The sequence below is a fragment of the Pteropus medius genome, unplaced genomic scaffold (assembly GCF_902729225.1).
Source record: "Pteropus medius unplaced genomic scaffold, Ma_sr-lr_union100, whole genome shotgun sequence".
Taxonomy (NCBI): Eukaryota; Metazoa; Chordata; class Mammalia; order Chiroptera; family Pteropodidae; genus Pteropus; species Pteropus medius.
The window spans coordinates 518968-542759 of NW_024346150.1; the positions used below are offsets into that span (position 1 = coordinate 518968).

A 23792-nucleotide genomic window follows, 5' to 3' on the forward strand; every position below is an offset into this window, starting at 1 on the left:
CCTCTCTTCATGAGTCTAAGTCTAGTAAGAACGAAATAGTTTGGATAACTGGAATCACAGATGATCCCTAAAACTCACTTTAGCCAAGTTTTCAAACCTCCGTACCTATCCCACTCTCCCTCAGGATGTCGTAAAAAAGGAACAGAATGAAATAGCAGAATAAACACAGAACCAGACTTCCCAGTTCTACTATTACATGCTAACTACGGTGTGCCAGACATCAGAGCTGGGCTGAACTTCAGAGACAATCTAGTGCAACATCAAACAGGAAAATAAGATATAAAGAGTACAAGTAACTAGAATAGGATCAACTGCAAGGTAAGTAGGAGTTTCAATTACCTTAGTTACATAGTCTCCATTACAGGGCCATTGTGAGTCAAAAAAGACAGCAGATATGAGAGTATAAATAGTAAAACCTTTTGCAAGAAAAGATGTATTATCCTCGAAACCTGGGGCAAGGCCTCTGATTGATGCAGGAGGCAGACATGATACCTAGCCTAGGTGCTATCAGATCTCTCCCTACAGCTCACTTCTTATCTTGGTCTAGCCATACTGGCTTCTTTATTTCCCTCAAAAGCACCAAATACATTCTTGCCTTAAGATTTCTGTATTTAATATTCCAGATGTTACTGGAGAGTAGGGTTCCCTCCCGATGCGTTGTCCAGGCTCTTGATGTCTGGAACAAAGAATTGAGCAAGACACTGAAGTAAGCAGAAAAGAATAGCTTTATTGGAAGGGAAAGTAAAGCAACAGTACACTTCCAAACGTGGAAGCAGCCAAGCAAGAGAAGGGTGGCTCATGGGCAAGGGCACAGTAACAAAGTCTTTGGGGTTTTTAATCCCTATTTGCTTTGAGTGGTTACTTTTCTTAGAGGAGTGGGCTTTCTTGATGGACAGCTAAGATTGACAGAACTCAGTGATTCATCTTTTGCTTTCTGCACATGTTTGGTCCCAGAATTCAGTCTGTTATAATGATATTAATGAACTTCTGAGCATATGCATTATATTATAATGATGATACAATGAGGCTCAGGTGAGTTGAAGGTTGTTAGGGTCTTCATTGCACAGGTGCAAGGGACTGGCTTAAACTAGTGCCTAATTTTCTGCTTATTTGTTTCCTTGTATGAGTTAATTTTAGCTCCAAAATGTCTTTTGGCTTGCTTATTTGTGGGTGGACTGGGGTGGACTCTTTCTAGAATAGGATGACATCAGTGTTTTGCAAGGGACCTGGCACTCCCTATCTAACTTTCCTGCCTAACTCTTTTCTAAGATCTATGAATCCTTTCTTATTAGTATGGATGTTGAGGGATGGGAGGTCTCTTCTTCTGTATCTGCTTCATGCTGAGGAGGGTAGTTGTCCCTGCCTATTGGGATTTCGTGGAGCTCTTTCCCTCTCTGCCTCAGTCAGGATGGGTCTTGGGTATTCTGCCAAAATGCCGCCTCTGTCCCTAGATAAGGAAAAAAGAAGATACAAACTTGTTATTTAAATCATATATTTATTAATTTTCTATTATTGATTTGCCTATTAACTGAGTAAAGGAAAACAGTCTTGGTTAATATATTTCTTAAAGAATAAAAAAATTTTGCTAAAGGTCCCCTCCCATCTTGGACTCTAAGGGCCTTGCCTGGCCTAAAGCCATTTCTGCTTACTATGAACCAATGATCCTTATAAATAGCCAGAGAACCTGAGTCTCCATTTTCAGGGTAATTATCTGGATTTGAGAGAAAGGGCCTTTTTCCCCAAAGAAAAGAAGAAAGGAAAAAGACTTAACTGTGTATTCTTAAAAAAAAAATTAAAATTCTGTAAGTACATTTTGTAAATGAATGATGTCCCGTATCACCAATCTGCTGGTACCATCTGCCCCAAGATTTTTGCCCGTTTGTCCCCTTCTTGTCATTTAGGCTTAACTCAACAAATACCTCCTTAGTATTGCCTTCCCTGGCCACCTAATGTAATTGCACCCCCATCACTCTCTATCACATCCTCTTATTTTCATCATAAACCCCCTTAATTACCTATTATCCATTTTTATTTATTGCCTGGCTTCCCTTTATAGAGTATAACTTATATAAGGGAAGGGATGTGTTTCTCTCTATTGGAAAAAATTATCTAAGACTTAGAAATAATGTAGAGAGGAGGCAAGAGAATTAAAATGTTAAGTCAAGTTATATGCAGAGACTGCAATATGCTGATCAGCTCTATAGCCAAAACAGAAGAAAACCTGCAGAACAAAGGAAGATTTCTGCTGAGATTGCTAACAAATCATTTCTCCACCCTGTGAAGGGAAAATAGAAAAACAGTCTTTAAGCAGGTGCCCTACACAAAATAAAATCATTCGTTCCTTATGGCTAAAAACATGGGGAACCTATGTATCAAAGGCTGAGAATTGCCAGTAGGTCTTTCACACTACAAATTCTTACCTTTTCTTGCTACATATTCTTATCCTTTCTCACTGTAGGCCCATATCAAAAGAAAATCGGTAAACAAAGCCTTTAAACTGTAATTCACAGAAACTAAGAGTGGATATTAGGACTTTTTAAATTTTTTTGTCTTGGCTTTTTGTCTTGTTTTCTCTTGTCTTTCCTTTTCCCCTTATCTCATAAACTTTCCTTTTGACTTTGGAGGGCCTTTGAATTCTTTCTTGCACTCAACAAAGAACTCTCTCTCTCTCTCTCTTTTTCTCTCATGGTGTGGGCCCCCGCAGGGAAAATTTGCCCTGTCCTGCATCAGACACAAGCAAAAGAAATTCTGGGGGTGCCTTAGGCTGTAATACTGAGCACTGTCTAGAGCAGAGACCAGCAAACTTTCTTTTTCTGTAAAGGACCATACAGTAAATATTAGGCTTTGTGGATTAAAAAAAAAAAAAAAGATTGAGGCTATTATGTAGGAACTTCTATAACAAGAAAACAAATTTCCACCATTTTTAATTGATAACATTCAAAATAAAAACAATAATTGAATACAATATTTGGTAATATGAGTCTACTAATGAGAAGGAAATTCTTTTTAGGAGTACATTTTGCTTAGTTGGGGTTCCAAGTGTCATCAAAATCAATTTCAATTGCAAATGTTCACCTGTTAATGCTGATCTATAATGAGATTTGATGAATCTTTCTACATCAATAGGTACTGCCAAATATTGATGTCAGTCCCTGAGCATGTGATTCAAGCCCGCATATTCTTTTTAAAAAATTATTTTTTATTTTTTATGGTGACATTAATTAATAAGTTTCAGCTGTATACTTTAACAGTAAGGCATATATATATATTTACACTGGGTGTTCACTTCCCATAGTAAGATTTCTTTCTGTCACCACATATTTGACTCCCTTTATCCTGTCTAACTCCGCCTCTCCCCATTCCCTACCCTCTGATAACCACTAGTCTATTGTTCATGTCCATGAGTCTCTGTTTGTTTGTCCTGTTCATTTGTTGCTTTTAAGTTTATATCCCACATATGAGTGATATCATATGATTTTCAACTTTTTCTGTTTAGCTTATTTCACTTAACATGATTATCTCGAGGTCCATCCACGTTGTTGCAAATGGTAGTATTTCATGTCTTCTTATGTCTGAGTAATATTCCACTGTATATATGTATCACAGCTTCTTTAGCCAATCATCTAACATAGGACACTTTGGTTGCTTCCATGTCTTGGCCACTGTGAATAATGCTGCTATGTATACTGGTGTGCAAATATCTTTTCGGATATGAGTTTTCAAGTCTTTGGGATAAATATCCAGGAGAGGGATTACTGGATCATATGGTAGTACAATTCTTGGTTTTCTGAGGAACTTCCATACTGTTTTCCATAGTAAGCCCACATATTCATTGCTTAGAAAGCATTTATAAAATTCTACTAGATTCTCCTTTAGTTACTTACTCAAAAACCATAAAACTTTACCACTGCTAAGTTATCAGATTGCTTGCTGTGTGGTAGGGCAAATCAAGATACTTAGCTTACCAAAAAAAAAAAAAAGAAAGAAAGAAAAGAAAAAGGAAACAGAACTAATAATGGCTAAGTTTATAAGAGTGAATGAAGTCAACTGTTCACACTATTAGTTTAATGACACATGATAAATTCTAATATTTTCTGCAAAGTACTTTCTGCAATAGATAATAACTATTCACTTTAAACCCATTACATTTTCATAAGCCTTATAAATTGTTGAACTAAGCCTTTCTTCTGCTCCACATGTATTTTTGCCACCATTAGTTGTAACACAGCCTAGGGGATTCTACTTCAAGTTGTATGAATTAGTGTTTTCTCAACTTCCATGAAAACATTTTTCCTGTAATTGTTTCTTGCAGTCTATTCATAGAGGCTAATTCTTCGCTTCAAATTCAGCATTTGACAAACAACAACTGAACAATATTGGCGACATGGACTCATTAAGACCCAAGGAAAACCACTTGAAATCATTTGCTTTGTTTTTTAATTGGCTATGTATCACTCTTATTGAGGAAATAAAAACAATAAAATAAAAACAATCTTCCTAGCAAGAAGGCCCCTCCCTGCCAATATGGAAGAGTAAGAAAAGATACTTTGTTATTGAGTAAGCACTAACAGATTACATGCAGATGAAGGCAGCCTAAAAACTACCGCCAAATTAGGACAAAATCTCACGATTTACACAGCAAAGCAAAAGAAAAAACAATATTTCCTCAAGAGACAAAAGGCTGCACCTGTTGATAATCTCCAGTATATCTCCAAAGAGACCCTTGTTTATCTAGATGTTATTTGACCCACAAACCTTGGAGATATCTCTACACTGTAAAAACTGGAGGCTGGGTTTAAACCCTCGAGAGATTTATCTTTCTTCCAAAGGTTAGAGTAAGGGCTGAGATTTAGTATGTCTCTAAGAAAACATTCTAAGAAAAGGGGAAAAGGTAAATGGTCTCTGCCCTTTATAAAAGGAGAAATCATTTTCATTTATCTGTAAACTCTCAACGTCCTCAATTTTCCAAGCAAATATGCTTACTAATAGGTGAATAGTCTTTTGCAAATTTATTTTCTTTAGACATATTTCTTTGGCTGCTACAATCAAATATTTCTTTGTAGCTGGGGGCACCAGGGAACACTAAGGAATTCTTTAATTGCCTAAACCATTCTGGGTTCTAAATTGGTGTTTCCCAGGATCTGAAAGCAAATGATCTCCAAAAGAACATGCCTGCAGCCTGGTCCTTGTAGGCAAGTGCCTGCAATTCCAAATCCAGGGAGGGGACAGCAGGGCAGATGTCAGGTGTTTTCATGCTTTTTACAGTTTTTCCTGAGGCAAAATGAGGTCTTATAATTCTCTTCATTGGAGATACTGTTCTTTAACAGCAAGATAAAAAGTTAGCATTATCTCAAAACAAGATACTTTAAACAATTAGTTTGTAAATATTAAATGTTATTTTTCATTATATAGCCTATCTTCTGGGAAATGAGGCACACAGATCTTAGAAGTCACTGGTTTTAAAACAGAAAATAATGCTCTAATGATAAGCTAATTTATTTTCCTTACCAATAAAAAGACACATCCCTTCAGGATTATGGTCAGAGAGCCTAGGGAACTATAAAGAGGTTTTCTTTAAGTGTTTTGTCTTCTATAACAATAATCCTTTTGATATGCGAATATAAACTCCTAGAAGAGATGGGTGTGGATAAATTGCTTGGCCTGATAAGGCTTTGGGAATGGAGAGATGTGGGTGGGAATCATCAAGGTCAAATAAATATTGTGGGATGGTTGAAAAACTTTTAAGAATATTTAAGGACATGGGATGTCCAAATATTCAATTTTAATTGGTTTGTGTAGCTACATTTCTACTGCTTACATTACCCCCAAAGTTTCAGTAAAGCCTGCCACTCGTAAATGCCTCCAGAGAAAGGTTTTGAGGGAAAATAAAGAATTCCAGGTGAGAAAAGAACCTGGGGGAGGCTCAGTTGAGATGGAGGTGGGGTGGGGGTGGAGGGTGGTAGGGAGAAGGAACTCAGGACCAACATAGCCCTGTCCCGTGGTCAAGGCACCAGGAAAAGCTCTCTGGCACAAACCAAGCCCTGCCCTGCTACTTCCAACACAAATACACGCAAGATCAAGGGACCCCTTCCTCCTTAATCTTCTTTTCCTAAGGTTCATTTTCCTCCCCAAACTATTTAAAATAGATGTGAAGTAGAGTCCCAAGTCTCTGTGTACAGCCTCTTTTTCTTCCTCCACAAACTCTAAACCTTGCCCACAGATATCTGCTATCTATACATATCAAAGTTTCCAAATCTATATCTTTAGTTCAGACTACTCTCCTCAGCTGCAGACCCATATATCCAATAACTTGCTAGATTCTTTACTCGAATATCACTCTGGTACCTCAAACTCAGCATGTAAAAAGTTAAAACCATTAAAATGCCTTAAAAATATAAATTCTACTTGTCTACCCAGAATTCCACTTGGCAAAATAAAATCTTCCTCAATGTTTTGTTTTAAAAGATCAGTGTGCTTAGAGTTACCAAATTACTAATTTCTTTGGGCCTAAAGTGAAAAGAGTCCTATAAAGTTCTACAATTCCTTGACTAAAAAAAAAGCATGTTAACATTGTGACAGCAAAAAAACTAGGAACAACCTAAATGTTTCATCTGTAGATTTAAGGTAATCCTAATGAGAATCCTAGAAGGTAAGGGTGTGCATGTGTATGAAAACTGATAAGCTGATCTTAAAATTTATATGGAAATGGAATGGGCCAAGAATAGTAAATATAATCTTACAAACTTAAAGTTGGAGGATATATACTACCGGATATCAAGATTTATTACAAAATTACAGTAATTGAGACAGTGAGATACTGATGGACAAACCCATAGAACCAGAGGGTCCAGAAACAGACCCACATATTGTGAACACTTTTTTAATGAAAAAGTAGACACTACAGAGCAGCAGGGGAAAGGACTGTTTTGTTAATAAAAATCACCTAAAACTTAAAAATGCTGCAAAGAGAAGGCAGCAGGGCCAGCCAAAGATTAATTACCCAGGCAACATACTTTTGCTTAATTCATTATCTATTATTGATTAAAGCCTAAAACTCTGTGAAGTCACTTGTTAACCTATAGATTTTTGTCTGATAATGATGCAAAGAATTTCTGGTTAGTAGAAAAGGTTATATGTCCTGTAGCATCAATCAGTTTTACATCTAACGTAACAATCTTATACTAATATTCTTTTTTCAAATGCCTATAAATACCTGTGATAGTTTTATGTGTCGATTTGACTGAGCCACAGGGTGTCCAAATATTTGATCTAACATTATTCAGGGTGTCTGTAAAGATGTTTCTGGATGAGAGTAACATTTGAATAGGCAAACTATGCAAAGCAGATTGCCCTCCCTAATGTGGGTGGGCCTCATCCAATCAATTGAAGACCTGAATAGAACAGGAAGGCTTGAGTAAGAGAGAATTTCTCTCTAACTGCCTTTGAGTTGGGGCATTGGAACTGAAACATCAGCTTTTCCTGGGTCGTAAGCTTGCTGGCTTTTAGGCTGGAACTACACCATAAGCTCTCCTGGGTCTCAGTCTTTTGGACTGAGACTAGAACTATACTATCAGTTCTTCTGAGTCTCTAGCTTGCCAGCTACAGTCAGCTTCCATAATCATCTGTGCCAATTGCTTATAATATAATCTCTCTATATCTATGTCTCTATATATCCCTCCCAACTCTAAATAATACAATACCTAATTTCCTCAAATGCTCATTGAACATGCTTTACCATCCTGCTCATTCCCTTATTAATGAGTTAAATAAATATTTGACATTTTAATTCTATATTCTTATAACAATCTTGCTTTTAATTTTTTTTGAAATTGTACTTGGACAGTGTTTTCAACAAAAGTTGCTGGGTCAATTGGATAACCATACAGAAAAAAAAAATTAATCTTGACTCTTACACCTCACACCATATACGAAATCTATTCCAGATGACTTACAAAAGGTAAAATAATAAAGCTTTTAGAAACTAACATAAAAGAATATTTTTATTACCTCGGGGTAGGAAAAACCTCTTAAACAAGGCATAAAATACATTAACCACAAACCCATTTAAAATAGAATCCAGAGGCCAAAAGGTAGAGCTCTCACATACTACCACTTGATGTCAATTACACATTCCAAAAAGAAAAGTGTACCTAGCATTCTCAACAAGAAGTATCTCTATTTTACTATCACAGTGGGAGGAAGGAAGATTTCTCCTTGCCCAGCAACTAGGCAAGCCAACCAGGAACTGTTACACTCAGCCAAAGAGAAGACATCACCACCTTGAACTCTCACTTTGCTCCACTGGACTTTCTTTCAAAGTATGCCCTCCTAACTTTTTCCTTTTCCTCTATAAAGTAATGTTCCTCCCTTTTGTTTGCTGGACTTGCCTATATTTTTTGCTATAGCATGCTTGACCTGAATTACAATTCTCTGCTATTCCTGAATAAACTCATTTTTGCTAGTAAAAATAACTAGCTGTTTTATTTTGAAGGTCAACATTACAAAAGATAACTTGTACTATCTTAAAGTTAAGAACTTCTGTTTATTGAAGGACACCATTAAGAAAATAAAAGGGCAAGCTACAGAGTGGGAAAAAATATTTACACTAGATTTCTCTAACAAAAGAATCATATCCAGAATGCACAAAGATCTCCTACAAATAGACAGCAAAATGACCATATGAAAAGGTGGACCAAGGACTTGAACAAGTCAAGTCACAAAAGAAGATAACCAGTAGACATATGAAAAGTACCTAGACATTACTAGTTATCAGGGACATGCAATCTAAAGCCATCATGAGATACCAATACATACACACTAGAATAGCTGAAATTAAAGACTGACATCAAAAGCTGGCCAAAGGAAGTGGAGAAACTAGATCTCTCATATATTGTTGTGGGAATTGTGAACTGTTACAATCTCTTTGGAAAAAATTCTGGCAATATCTACTAAAGATGAACATATACATGGCCTATGACTCAGCAATTCTACTGTTAGGTATATACCCACTAGAAATACATGTACATCAATCAATAAATTTATTTTAAAAATGCAAAGGAAAGATAAGTACCACTTCAAGATAGTGGTTACTTCTGGGGAGAGAAGATGAAGAGCAAGGGATAGAAGGAAATGAGATTAAGAAGTATATAAAATATTCGACTTTATCTGAAATATTAATTTCCTCAAAAGAGAATTTGAAGCGAATATAAAATATTTCATAAACAAAAATTTTAACTATTATAAAAGAATAAAGACTCGGAATAAGAGCCATTGATTTTAAAAAAGATTGTAATACAAATATACAGTGCAATATCAATATTGTATATGTAAATATACCACATAAACACACATAGACTGATATGGTTGATGAAACTGGCACTTTATCTCTGTGCCATAACTCCAGTCTAATCATGAGAGAAACATCAGACAAATCCTAACTGAAAGACACTGTACAAAATACCTGACTAGTGCTCCACAAAACTGTCAAGGTCATCAAAAACAAGGAAGCTGAAGAATTGTCACAGTCAAGAAGAGCTTAAGGATACATGACAACAAAACGTAATGTTCTATCCTTGATAAGATCTTGGAACAGAAAAAAGACATAAGGTAAAAACGAAGGAAATCTGAATAAAGTATGGGCTTTAGTTAATGTATCAATATTGGTTCATTAATTTTAAGAAATGGACCATATTAATGTAAGATGTTAATAATAGGGGAAATTAGGTGTGTGGTATATGGAGTATATGTGCTATCTTTACAAAATTTCTGTAAATCTAAAATTGTTCTAAAATTAAAAGTTTAGTTTTTAAAGTCATGTAATTTACCCAAATTCATGAAGCTAGTAAATACCTAATACTCAAAGTTTAAGACCAACCCAAATGATTTCAAACCCTTTTTTTTCATTTCACCAAACCCTTCCAAATTTTTCTAGGATTATAGAGGTATTTGTATGACTATCTAAAACAAGTTCCTTAAGGGTTGAGGAAAAAAAAAAATCCCCTAGCACACCATTAGTGTTCAGTATATCAGCTTAAGTTAACTATTCACAGATAGAAAGTCACAGAGACCTAAAGAATCTGAGACTTTCAGAGAACTTGATCGGGTCAGACCTGCCTTACAGTTGTCTATATACCACCTGCTCTCAGAGGTCCCATAGGCTCTGAGCTTAGGGCCATTCAGTTCTGCAAGGATCCTGTGGTGCCATCTACCGGTAATTAGTAGGCATCGACTTCCCCTGCTCTACCTCGGGAACCAGTTGCGGGGGTGGCGGGGAGGCGGGGGAGTTGAGAAGGAAATCCATGAACAGTTTCAATTATAGAACATGTGTAACTGTTACATAGTTCACTCGACACTTGTACAAAGAAAAGGTCCTACTTTTCCCTGGAGATTTCAGGCTCTCTTATCTCCATATTAACACTTAGGCTCCCAAAATTCACAGACATCCTCGCTGACCCACCTCCACAGGTACAGATTGTCCATCTCCCAGAACTCAGACTCTCCCGAACAGCGTAGGCTGCAGAAACACGTCGCCCAGATTGCCCAATTTTCACACACTCCTGAGACTCCTTGCACACTACTTTGCAAACACCACATACCTCTCCATTAGGGCAAACGCGCGCACTTACCCACACCTCCCCACAAAGAAGTTCAAATTCCGCAAGCAGCTCACAGCAGCGCGAAAGCTTGAGGAGAGCCCAGGTCAAGTCAGTCTAGGCCCACAGCCTGCGGGCCGAGGCCCCGCCCCTCTAGACCTGTCATCACAGAAGCCGCACGTGGCCGGGGTGGGACCTCAGGCGACCTGCAGCCATCACTTTGTCTCCCCTGCCATCCATTGGGGCCACCGCCGCCAATCAGAGCCGGCGGATCCGGGCTGGAGAACTAGCGTCCGGGTGAGGCTGCCGGGAGAAGGGGCGGAGAGGGAAGAGGCTCTGAGTTGGGAGGGGGCTAGTGGTGGAAGGGGGCCTAGCACTGGTTCTGCCAGGCTGGAATTCTACGGGTAGGTCCAGTGAAGCAGAGACCAAAAGTAGGCGGGGATCAGGGTGGGGCCAGGGACAAGCTGAGGATCCTGGGGAGACGCGGAGAAGATAAGAAGGGGTAGGACCATAGAGGGGCGTGGTCTGGGCTACAGAGGAGGAGCCCAAGGAATTCAAGAAACTAGGAAAGGGGACGAACCCGGGAAGGTGGGAGGTGGGACAAGGGAGAGGGTGGGCCCGGGCGTTGCGGGGGCGGGGCTCGGACCTAAGGGGCGAGGTTTGCAGACCGAAGCTGCAACTAGAACCGCTTGGTAATTGCACCAGTCCACTATCTCCCCAGGTGCAACGGGACTCACGGAACTTACAGGTGTGGGGCGGAATGCGGGAAGAAGGGACAAGCACGAGAGTGCGCTTGGGCAGATGTGAGGAGGTGGAGGATATGTTAGGGAAGGAGAGGATCTGTAGATTGACTGCTAGGGGGAGGAAAACAGTTGGGGAGGAATTGGGCTCAATGTGTGGGCAAAGAGGTGCATTCTTTAGGGACTCTCGTGGGGGAGGGGCGGGAGTGCTTTGTGGGAGTGGAAAGTACTAGGTGAGGGAGTGAGGTTGCTGTTTGATGTGTGGGTTGAAGGCGATACTTGAGAGGGGATCTGAAGGCACTCGGGGGGAAGGAAGTGCTGTGTAATGAAGGGCTGGTGGTCCAGAGTGTAGGATCACGGAGGGGCTGTGTGGAGAAAGACGTTATGGGGCTGTGGGCACTGTGTGAGAGGAAGGGGTTGTTGGCCTCAATTGAGGGGGCAGAACCTCTAGTGTTTTGAGAAAGTAATAGTCTGGGGGCATTGTTGAGATTCCAGAAAGATGTTTGTGTACTGTGTTCCAGGAGTGAGAGTGGTGGAATTAATAGGGTGACTCCTCAGCTTCTAACTCCACCTTCTGGCCTGAGCACGCTTAGAGGAGCCAGGCCCTGCTTGCCACCAGGGCTTGTGCTCAATCTGCTTTGGATCTGTCTGGCTGAGACTGGAGGTTTCTTCCCCTAGCTGATGTCCCTGGGGACCCTTCCCCCAGTCGGTTCCTGTTAACCCCCACTCTAGTTCCTGTTCCTCCCAGAAGCCTGCCTTGGTCCCTATCTTCCCCCTCCCCTCCCCCTTTGCCCTGCCCTTATGCTCTGGGTGTGCTCATTTCCCACTTCCTTCCTCGCCCTGGGGCCTGGTCTGGTCCTTGCCCATCTAGGAGCTGTGTGTGCCCTGCCCTCAAGTTTGCACTCAAAAGCCAGACCCTTGTAACCAGCAACAAGGCCCAGACCCCACCCCGCACTACTATCGAGGTCTCTCCCAACAGCCCCCAAGTGACTGGTAGCCATATTTTTACCACTTGCCACAAACTGATTTTCCCCACCTTTTTTCTTCTACTGGGTGGGGAAGCATAAGGCCCTCAAAAATTCTGGGCTTCTGTGGGAGGTGGGAATAGTGAGGAGTATTGAGGGTCTTTGATCTGTTTTAAGAGGTGGGCCATCACTGTAGGCTGACCTAGGGAAAGGTTGTGGTTCCAGCCTCAAATGGGGGAGGAAGAGGGAATGGCTTCCCACAGTCCTGGCTTAGAAGCTGACTCTCAGAACTGAGACTAGAGCCTTGTCCTCTTGGGGGCTCCTCTGATTCCCTGAGGGAACTTGATGTAATGCCAGAGTTCTTTTTGCCCCTTGGCTGACTGGGAGAGGGTGGGAAAGGCCTGCCTTCCACACTGTGGCTGAATGAGTGTGACAGTGCTGCTGAAAGGGGCCCCAAGCCAGCCTCCTCTAGCTGAGACACTGGCTAGAGAGGGAGGGGGTGCTGAGGCCAGACAAAGCCATGGGGTAGGGTGGGGTAAAAGAGGGCAGGCTGATGCCTTTTGAGGAGGAGCTGATTGCTATGGCAACACAGCTTCCCAGACCGTCTGTCAGAGAGGCAGGCCTAGGGCAGACTCACTCCAGCTTCCTCAGGATTGAGGCATTTGTGTGAGTGGGTGGGGCGTGAAGAAAAAGGGCATTAGTTTGCTGTGCTGAAGCTGGAGCAGATAGCTTTTCTACTTTGGTACAAGCAGCAGGGCATTCAGACGCTTGGACTCATGTTCTGAAAATGGATATGAGTGAACAATAGCCATTAGAATTGTAGCGATATAAGGCCAGAGTTGCAGAGGCCCTAAGTGGTCATCGTTTATGCAAACATCTCATTTTACAGATTTGGAAATTTATGGCCAAAAAGATCGATTTTCTCCAGGTTTCACAGTGAAAGAGCAGGAATTAGGATCCACGTCTCCTGATTACTGTTCACTCAGCCCAGGGCTCACTGTTCTTTCAGCTAATGTTTGTTGAGCACATAGTATATGCCAGGCACTGATGTTGATTCTGGGAATACCAGCATGAACAAAACAAAGTTGCTGCTCTTATGGAGCTTCCATTCTAATGTGGGGGGAGAGAGAAAGAGAGAATGGCTAGCTGCCGATAACTGCTAGAAAAAAATAAAGCAGGGTGAGAGTTAGGGCAGGTGGATAAGGCCTCTTAATTATACCATGCTGCTTTTCTAAGGCACACTGAGGCCTAAAACATCTTTGATCTTTCCCTCTGAACTATTGCCCCCTAACCTTTGCAGGTAACTAAGTCCTGGACCTATGGTTGTGGCAGTAAGATAGAATAAAGTGGGATCGCCAAGGGATTATTCCTTCCCTACAGTGTTCTGTGTCTACCTGTCTACCCAGTAAGCTTAAAAAGCAAGTAGACTCTTAAACTGGTACTCTGCAAATTTATCCAGGGTGTTGAAAATTTTTTTAATCCTGTTCCTTACCATTAGGGAACCAGCGAGGAAATCAGTCCATGGTAACTTGGTTCTTTTTCAGGGTTTTTCCCCTGGTCTGAGGTGAGGAGAAGGTTGCCTAGAGGAACTAATTTACTTGCTTGTCCTTCCTAAGTCTACAGCACAAGGGAGGAATAAGGGAAGGGGAACCTCTTTTTAGTGTCCAGTCACAACCTCAGGGCCCTTGAGGCCCATAGCACAGGCAAGGTAGAAACAAGGACCTTAGACTTATGTGGCCTCTGAACTATGAACAGATCCCCCCCCGCCCAACTCTTCTGGAGGCACAGCCAGGGCAGGAGTCCCCAACCCCTGGGCTGTGGACCAGTACTGGTCTGGTGGCCTTTTAGGAACTGGGCCACACAGCAGGAGGTGAGTGGTGGATAAGCAAGCGAAACTTCATCTGTATTTGCAGCCACTCCCTAGCACTAGAATCATTGACTCAGCTCCACCTCAGATCATCAGACATTGGATTCTCATTGGAGTACTGGTCCCTGGTGCCAAAAAGGTTGGGGACCGCTGCTCTAAGGTCTCAGTTTGTTTTCCCTCTTTTGGCTCTGGTGTTTACCTCCTGCTTCTGTGGAAGACTGAGAGAAAAATCCTCCTAAGTTCTAAACTGTGTGACTTGCCGACACGTCCTGAGGGAAAGGTAGACAGTGCTATGTTCTTAGCTTGCCTCTAGAGCGGCCCCTCTGAAAAGTGTCTTTTAATGCCTAATCTTTACAGAGGTTTCCATCCTGGTCATTTAAAGAATAGGACAAGAATTAGGAATGCCGGTTCTGCTGCCACTTAATTTGGCTGGGTCTGGGCTGGGCCTGGGGCCTAGTGACTCAGGGGGAGGATGGGGCGTTTCAAGGGAGCTGTGAGTCATGGGGGTGAGCACCATCACAAGAGTTGAGCATATTTCCCCCACTCTGGGCAGAACTCTTCCTATCCCACTTCCCCTGGGTGTTCGACCTCCTTAAACAGGAGCCTATGAATAGAGAATACTGGTAGAAGGGATGAAGCAGCCTGATCTCAGACAGAGTTCAGAGACACAAAGAATGGTGTTTAGATCTCTGAATTAAAATGTATCCCTATCTCAAGAGCCCTTGGAGTCCCTCTAATGAAGGCAAAAGAACATCAATATAGAGTAAGAGAAGAAAAGAATACCATTTCTCGATGGAAGGAGGTAGGATCCCATTTCAGGACTTTTCCATCCGCTCTGGCATGAAGGAAGCTTCCTAGGCTCCACCAGTTCTCTGGCCTCTGGAGCTCTGGTTTGCAAAGCAAGGAGAGATGAATGAGAGTGGGGATATTTGGGGACTGTGTAGGAAAAGCAGGCTGATTTGGGCGGTTGTCCAGCTGTGTCTATGAAAGCCCTAGGACGTCTTATTAACCAGCCTCATTAGAGGAAGGGCAGGGGGTGAGAAGTGTGAGGCCTATGCCTTTGAAAGTGTTAAATGGCTGGGCGGGGAGCTGCTTTGTATTCCGGCAGATGTGGGGTTAAGGAGATGGGCGGGGCGACTCTGGGTAGGCCTGCCCCCTGGCAGACCAATGGGCGTGCATCTCTTGGAGGGGGCGTACCTCACACTTGAGGTCGTGGGGAGGCTGGCCTCCGATGGGCCAATGACCATGGTCGCTGCCGTGGAGGGCGTGGTCTGAGGGGGGCGTGGCGGCAGCGGCGGCAGCGGCGGGGGTGTTAGGACGCTGGGCGGGGCGGGCGGACCCATCAGCTGGTAGGAAATGGCCTGTGAGTCAGAGGGGCAGCAGAGTCGGCAGCGCGGAGCCGGGGCGGCCACGGGGAGGGACAGCCGCGGGGAGGGGCGCAACAGCGGCTGGAGGGCTGCGGGCGCCAGGGCCCGCTAGTGTTGCACACGAAGCTGAACAGAAAAGAGCCTAGCAGATCAGGGCTCAGCCTGAGCCACCCTTTGTCTGGGTTGGGGGCCCGTGGCGGGGTGGACCCGGGATTCGAGGGGAGGGTCGGGACGGAGGGGCCCGGAGCAGCGACCGCCGTGGCGGAGCCAATTTGGGAGCGGGGTGAGTGTGTACTAGGGGGAAAAAAGCAAATCTACGAAGCTCCAGTAGGGAATGGGGCCTGTCCCAGGCTGTGGGGAGGAGAGAAGGGTGAGAAAATCCTAGTGGGGGTGGGGGATCGTCCAGAATAAGTAGTCCAGAAACCGGGGTGAGTCTGACGGGTTCAATTTGGAGTTGGTGCTAAGATCTGCTCCCTCTCTACTGAGGGTGGAGAGCTCTAGGCCAGTGGCCAAGGGGGCAGTGAGCAGAGGTTGACCTTCCTACCCACAGTGGTGGTTCATGGAAACAAGCCCCCTAGCTTGTGTGAATGTGTGTAGGGACAAAATATAGAGCCCCTGGCAGCAGTTCTCTCTGAACTGGATGAGGGTAGAAAGCACATGGAGAGGAGTTTTCCTTCCATCCTCCTTAATCAGTGTAGAAATAGATATCTTTAATATTGAAGGGAAGGGGAGAGTGAGCCTGGGAACTTGTAACTATACCAGTACCCACCCCACCTCCCAGGCCTAGCAGGTGTCTGAGGGTACAGACCCCATGGTATTCTGGGACTTGTTGTTTTTGCTGGCTTTGCTCCTTTGGCATGTTGGGAGCTGTAGTCTGCCAGTCAAAGCCTGGCACAACTGTCTGACGCTAGCTACTGCCTACCCCTTGCACAGAGAGGCGGTTTGGCCTACCCTTCCCCCAAAGTCCTGCCCCATGAGTCAGCTTGAAGCCATGGTCTAGAGCCAGACTGGCTAGGTGGCAAGGAAGTGAGTCTTAGAGCTTTTCATTGACAGGGCAGGAACTGAGAGAGCTTTGGGGTAATGAGCAGATGCCAGGCATGCTGGGGTCAAGTAGGGCATCATGTCATCACCTGGCTTCCCCAGGGTAAGGACTCAAGAGGCCAACTGGAATGACCTGGAGGTGGGAATACTAAGGAAAAGGCCCTTCCTGAATCTGTATGGCTTGGGTAGAGGAAAGGAGGGGTAGAGAGAGTACAGTTTGTACCCTCTGACAACACTGCCATTGGCATTCTGCCCTTTCCAGCCACCCCACCCACAGGGAACCAGAATTTTCTTAGGGATCCCAGTTCTAATGAGAACTTGGTGAACTAGGTTAGTGTGGGACACAATAATGGGAACTTAGTGTAGAAGAGCTTTTCAATCCCTGGGTGCAAATCTTCTTTCCCTCCCTGCCCTCCTCTCCTGCCTCTGTTATTGCTGATTCTCCCTGTATTAATTAATCTCTGTTTCTCTCATTCTGGGAGTTTTTCTCTGCATTGTCAGGACTGCTGCCCAGATCTCTGGGACTTGCATTCTACTTTTTTGAGTGCTGGTATGTGCTTATTCCTGTGCTTAAAGTTGGGTGGAGTGTGACACAGACCTATCCTCAAGAAGGTCAGTTTATAAAATGTCTTACAGAGCAGGCAGAACTGTCACTGGGTTACAAGAGATAGTGATACTGCCATAGGTGAGGTCTCAGAGGAGAGAGAGATTTGTGGTCTGGGGTGGCCAGAGTAGGCTTTCTGAAGGGGATGGCATTTGGTCTAGCCAAGGAGGAAGGGTAGGGCTTGGGGAGGCAAACAGAGGGCATTTCTCGAAGGGGAAAGGGCATTGTGGATGTCAGGCAGCACAGGCTCCTGCCCAGAGGAGAAACTTGATTCTGGGAGCAGTATTTCCTCCCATGAAGGAAAATAGTCTTTAACTTGACATTCCCCTCACCCAGCATGGGCTACTGAAGGTGGACTAGTCGGTGAAGACCTCTTGTGCCCTGGCAAAAAAAACAGTGGTTTGGGGTTTTGGGTGTTGGATATGTGTTGGTCATGTTGGGAGGAGTAGAAAGGTACCCCTAGTTGCTTCCAGCTGTCTGACTGCCACTGCCTTATCTATAGTTTGCAGGGCCTAGGGGGAGGGGTAGACCCTGAAAAGTGCCTTCTGGCAGTGCCTCCCCCCAACACTTCAGAGTTGTTTTTGGTTAGATTTGTTGCCTCTAGTTAAAGGGACAGACTGCCTGCCTGCGGCTATTGGGAGTTTAAGGCTGAATGGCCTACTTTGAGGTGACTTAAGGTTTGTACCTCTAAGGAGTGCTGGGGTGGGGGGGGATGAGTTTCTGCAAGATCTCTGCCCTTAGGGCTCTGGGGTGGTACTTGTCCCTTTGGAAAGAGACATATGGGAAGAGTTGTGCAATTTGGTGGCCTTGACTAGAGGGCTGAATTCTTGCCCTGGCCATCTCTCAGCTGGCATGTTCTCTTGGTTCTTGGGGTATCTTATTCCCCCTCCCATTCAGGACAGGAGTCCCCAAGATGGCAAGTAGTCATCCTGCCTCAACTTATCAGATCCTTACTACATTGAGCCAAGACCTGCCTCTCTATGACTCCTTAGGTAGCCCAGCTTTACCCTCTGGGCCCTGGATCTCAAAACTGCCCCTTCTGTTTCTGAAGAGCTCCTCATATGGGAGGAAAATGTCCTGTGGTGTATCCTATTGGTCCACAATAGGAGAGGAGACTTACCACTGACTGCAGGGATCCTGGCTTATGTCTGTTTTTCACTCCTCAGGGTCCGGCTGAGCCCAGGAGCTGCACGGAATGGTGGCAGTCACCTTGCCAGTGCAGCGGGCATGGACCAGACTGCAAGCTAGGAGAGCAAGGCATCAGTCAGGAAGAGGGAACACACAACTAGGCTTAAGACCTCTTCATCGGGGTGAGTGCCAGGGAGAGGGAGGGGGAGCAGGTCCAGTAAGAAACCTAAGCTAAACATGTCACCCTTTCTGAAGTTCTGAGGTGGCCTCTGTATTCCATTAATCCATCTGGAGATTTGGACACCTTTACCCTTAGGACTCTGCAAGATCACCTCTTCAGGCCAGGGGAGGATCTGAAACTCAGCTGGGGGAAGAAGATTCACTGATTCCTCTGACTACCTTTTCTTCTCTTCTCTTGCACAGATGTTCCCAGGCCCCCCAGCCCAGGCCCAGCATAAAGGCTGTGGGGGGGGGCCCCCCTGACCCAAGTGGGGGCTTCATGCGCCACGTGCAGGCGGAGCCATCTCCATCCTCAGAGACAGAGGCTGGCCCCTCGCAGCCTGCAGTCAGGCAGGGGGCCCTCCAGGGTGGCCTGCTCATGGGCTATAGCCCAGCAGGGGGGGCAACATCCCCCGGGGTCTACCAGGTATCCATCTTTTCCACTCCAGCTGGTACCTCTGAGCTGCATAGGGCCCTGAAACGGCCAGCCCCGCCCATTGAGGGTCCCAGGGAGCTGAAGAGAGGCCCTGGGCTGGGGGCCAGAGAGGGACTGCCTCCTGAAGAACCATCTACAGTGGGGCTTTTGGGCCCAGAGGGGCTGGGGCTGGGACTGGGTGTGGCCAGCCAGCATTTCTGCCATCATGGCCTCTGTGTTGTAGAACAAGAAGGTAGCTCCACCTCACCTTGGACTTCAGTGGCCCAGAGTCCCCCCTGGTCCCCATCAAATGCTTCCTGCAATACTTTGCACACCAGAGACTGGGCTTCCCCAGATCTAGGGGGACAGAGGTCCCTGGGGGAGTCCCCAGGGCAAGCCCCTCCAGGCCAGCTGCACACACTTGACACTGATTTGCACAGTCTTGCACAAATAAGGGGTAAGAGCCCAGTGGCTGGGGTGGGCAATGGGGGCAGCCCCTGGCCTAGGGAGTCCCCTGGCACTGCCAATGGGCACAGTCCCGAGCACACACCCCCTGGCCCTGGACCTCCAGGCCCCTGCGCCACCAAGCGAAGGCTGCTTCCTGCTGGAGAAGCCCTGGATGTCAGCTCTGAGGATGAGGGGCCAGCCCCTCGGAGGCGCCGGGGAACCCTGGGTCACCCTCCTGCTGCCAACAGTTCTGATGCCAAAGCCACACCCTTCTGGAGCCACCTGCTGCCTGGGCCCAAGGAGCCTGTGCTGGTAAGCCAGGAGAGGAGGTAGTCTACTTTTTTAAAATTTATTTATAATTATAGTTGACATACAATATTATATTAGCTTCAGATACACAATATAGTGATTCGACATTTATGTACTTTATAAAGTGATCACCACAATAAGTCTAGTAGTAACCGTCTGTCACTGTACATAGTTATTAGATTATTGACTCTATTCCCTATGCTGTCTGTACTCTACATCCCTGTGACTTATTTTATAACTGGAAGTTTGGACTTCTTAAATCCCTTCCCGTTTTCTGCCTAACCCCAACCCTCTACCTTTGGGGTTGTTCTACTCTTAAGTGTGAGAAAAAGTGAAGGCCTGAGTAGATGTTCCTATGAGAGCTTGTGATGAGCCCCTGCTCCCAAACACATCTGGCCTTCACCCAATCTCTTTACCTAATCTTTCCTCTCCACAGGACCCAACAGACTGCAGTCCCATGGGGCGGAGGCTAAAAGGTGCCCGTCGCCTGAAGCTGTAAGTGAACAGCTTCTACCTCTGCCCTGTCTCTGGAAAATGGGGACAGAGGTCTGTAATTCTCTTTCTTATCCCTGGGTAAGGGACCCCAGGGCAGGAACCCTAGGTAATGGTAAAGTGTGGGGCCTAAGGACATGAACAGGCATCCCAGAAAACCTCAAGCCAACCTGCTGTGTGTCCCCTCCCCTACCAGGAGCTCCCTTCGAAGCCTCCGGAAGGGGCCAGGCCTGCTGAGCCCCCCCAGTGCCTCCCCTGTTCCTACCCCCACCGTCAGCCGTACCCTGTTGGGCAACTTTGAGGTAGTTTCCCTTGGATTCTGTGATTGGGGTACCTTGGGGGAAGTGGGATGGTGGAGTGTGGCTTGGATGGATAATGAAAAGAGTTGGCGTCTCTCTCATAGTGTCTTCCCACCCCAGGAATCATTGCTGCGAGGACGCTTTGCACCATCTGGCCACATAGAGGGCTTCACGGCAGAGATTGGAGCTAGTGGATCCTACTGCCCCCAGCATGTCACGCTGCCTGTCACTGTCACCTTCTTCGATGTTTCTGAGCAAAATGCCCCGGCTCCCTTCCTGGTATGATCTAATTTCAACCCAAAATCAGCTCTTGAAGAGGAAGTATTCTTTAGGTGTTCCTCACCTAGGAGAGAGTCAGGGCGGTAGGGAGAACTCCAGTGTGGGGCAGGGGCCAGCTCCCAGAGTGAGATTGTGGAGATGGATGAGTAGGGCTCTCTCCGTGCCCACCTTGGCTGATGGCTCCATGGCCTTCCCAGGGCGTCGTGGACCTGAACACCCTGGGGAGGAAGGGTTACAGCGTGCCCAAGGTGGGCACCATCCAAGTGGTGAGTTTTCCCCGAGGGAGAATGGGAGTGGGGAAAGGAAAACAGCACCTAAACCTTACCAACCTTGCCTATCCTGTCCCCAGACCTTATTTAACCCCAACCAGACTGTGGTGAAGATGTTCCTTGTGACCTTTGACTTCTCGGACATGCCTGCTGCCCACATGACCTTCTTGCGCCATCGCCTCTTTTTGGTGCCTGTGGGTGAGGAGGGAAATGCTAGTCCCACCCGCCGCCTCCTCTGCTACTTGCTGCACCTCAGGTGAGAACAGGGCCTAGGGACAGCTGGGAAGGCCCAGGTATCTTTCCCCAATTCAGGTATCCCGTCCCTGAATAGGATCTCATCTTGCTTCTCTACTGTCTGGCTCCTTACTTTGATCACCCTGTTCTCTAGGTTCCGGAGCTCCCGCTCAGGCCGCTTAAGCCTGCATGGAGACATCCGTCTGCTTTTTTCCCGTCGGAGCCTGGAACTGGACACAGGGCTCCCCTATGAATTGCAGGCTGTGACTGAGGCCCCTCACAATCCACGTTATTCACCTTTGCCCTGATTGCCAGTGCCCTGCACCCACGTGGGCCGCATACCAGCCCATCCTGCTCCATCCTCGACAGAGCAAACATGTGGAGAGGTGGCAAGAGAACTTTCAGGCTTGAATTAAAGCCCTCACCATGCTCATGCCCAAATTGATTATTTGGGTGTTTAAAGCTTCTGATCATTACCACAATTTGCCCTACTCTGGGTTCTCCACGTGCCTGCCCGCCCCCCCTTTGGAATTCCCAGTTCAGCTTAGGTAGTGGGGAGGAACCAGAGCTACCTGGAGGTTGTCCCAAGTTCCCAGGCAAGTCATGCCAGCGTTGCCTCCCTGTCCTGGGCAGGGGCCACTTATTATTTTATTTATTTTTAATTTATAATTTATTCAAATTGGATTGCCTTGGTAACCTCCCAAACCTGACAATTGGCATTGCCCCTCCTTTTTTCCCACTCTCAGATACTGCTCTAGCTTCGAGAGTTGAAGAGGCTGATGTAGGGGCTGAGGGAGAACTGCTCTCCTCAGCTAAGGGCAGAGAGGTTATCCCAGAAGGACTGAGTCACTAGCCAAAGACTCAGCTTCTCCTGCCCTTTCCTATTTTCTTCACTTCCCCTACCCTCTGACCCCTCTCTGAAAGACAACTTATATGTGTGTGTGTGTGTGTGTGTGTGTGTGTGTGCGTGAGCGCGCACATGCTTGTGTGTGTGTGGTATGTGTGTGAGAAAGAGAGTGTGCATCCATACACACACACATGGGGGTTAACTGCCCCTCATCTAGGGCTCCAGACTCTAGTTGCCCCTTTCCTGCTTGTGTCTCCTTGCTTGGGGTCCTGACTGAGGAAGGTGTTTAAGGGGCAGAGTCAGGGCCAAGGATTGGGGTGCCTCCTCTCACCTGGCCAGACTCTGACCCACCTACCTCAGCTGGGGTGAGGGACACCCCTCAGACTCAGTCATGTGGTTCCCGATTACCCTATTCCCCACTCCAGACTCTGACCCAGCCTTAGCCCTGACTCCTGGGGCTGGGCTGAGGGGAACAAGCATTTGTTGAAACTTGAAAAAAGAAAAAGAAAAATATTGTACCTGGTACTTTTTTTTTTTTAAGAAAAAAGAGGAAAGAAAGAAAGACAAAGAAAAAGAAAGAAAGAAAAGAAAGAAAGAAAGAAAGAAAGAAGAAAAGAAAGAAAGAAAGAAAGAAAGAAAGAAAGAAAGAAAGAAAGAAAGAAAGAAAGAAAGAAAAGAAAGAGAAAGAAAGAAGAAAAAGAAAAGAAAGAAAAGAATAAATTCTTTTTTGGAAACTTGAGCTAAGCCCTACTTTTTCTGTTGGGGAGAGCATGGGAATGAGAATGGGAATGGGGATCTTAACTGGAGCTGGGACTCTGCCCTTTCTCCCAGATAAGGGGCCTGAGGCCATGAGGTTTTCTGTAAGACTCTGCTGATTCTTAGGACCTACTCTTGCTCTTTTCAGATAATGGAGTTGTGTGGTAGGGAAAATTCAGCCATAAAAGCTGAACTCTCTGAATGTGGATATGGATTCTTATACTGGTTCTGTTGTTAATGATTTTAGCTCCTCTGAGCTTCAGTGCCCTGATATGTAAAATGCAAGTTGACCATGCAAGTCTGTTAAAGGATATGCCACAGGACCCGGGATGTCTGTAGTGTAGCATGCGCCGAACAAGGCTTAATGTTGGGGCTTGTGCTGGACACTTTATGCAAGGGGACCAGGGACTATCAGGCCCTGGGAAGAGGTAGAAAAAGCTATGATGCCCTGGGAAATGAAGGAAGGGGAAAATCTCAGTCCAATGACCGGGTAATGTTAGGTCCAGTCACTATGGCAACAGGAATGGGGTCAGTCCCCTGTGGGAGGGCTGCTTATAACACAGAAGGACTTCCAGAGAATGTCACTATGGCAACCATGGCTAAGAGTCAGCTCCAATCCCCTGGTCGCTATGGTGACAGAATGGGGCGGTTATACGCTCAGAAGAGTAAACTGAGTCTCGAGAGGGGGTAAACAACTCAGTAGGTGGTGGTATGGGGCCATCTGCATATGGAAAATAGCTTTCATTTAGGACACCATGTCCGGGATCTTGGCCTTGATCAGCAAGAACAAGAAAGAACTCCAGCCTTCAGCACTCTCTAGGTCTGAGTTTCCCAAGGAACAACTTGATGCACCGTTTCGCCAAGTAACGCTGATTGGCTGAGTGTGGAATGGGGGTGGAGGGAGAGAGAAAGAGAAAAGACG

The 23792-nt window shown here is 45.5% G+C and overlaps 1 protein-coding gene and 1 long non-coding RNA gene across 8 annotated transcripts; one reads left to right on the forward strand and one right to left on the reverse strand.

The window, feature by feature from the left end:
- Positions 1-707: 707 nt before the first annotated feature.
- Positions 708-10773, reverse strand: LOC120612886 (uncharacterized). Its single transcript, XR_005655553.1, has 2 exons — positions 10626-10773; positions 708-1447 (listed from the first exon to the last, which is right to left on the reverse strand). It is a non-coding gene; the product is annotated as an uncharacterized LOC120612886 (long non-coding RNA).
- Positions 10774-10776: 3 nt separating this feature from the next.
- Positions 10777-22625, forward strand: ATOSB (atos homolog B). 7 transcript variants are annotated; one of them, XM_039875486.1, is made up of 10 exons: positions 11220-11340; positions 18343-18486; positions 18728-19395; positions 19510-19697; positions 20131-20189; positions 20383-20488; positions 20606-20764; positions 20962-21030; positions 21114-21289; positions 21422-22625. In XM_039875486.1, the coding sequence occupies exons 3-10, from the start codon at positions 18804-18806 to the stop codon at positions 21573-21575; spliced, it is 1503 nt and encodes a 500-aa protein (XP_039731420.1). In that variant the 5' UTR covers positions 11220-11340; positions 18343-18486; positions 18728-18803; the 3' UTR covers positions 21576-22625. The 7 variants fall into 7 exon arrangements, with proteins under 7 accessions (XP_039731417.1, XP_039731420.1, XP_039731413.1 ...); XM_039875483.1 differs by lacking the exon at positions 11220-11340 and adding an exon at positions 10777-10889 and having other exon boundaries at positions 18728-19697; XM_039875479.1 differs by having other exon boundaries at positions 18728-19697.
- Positions 22626-23792: the final 1167 nt, after the last annotated feature.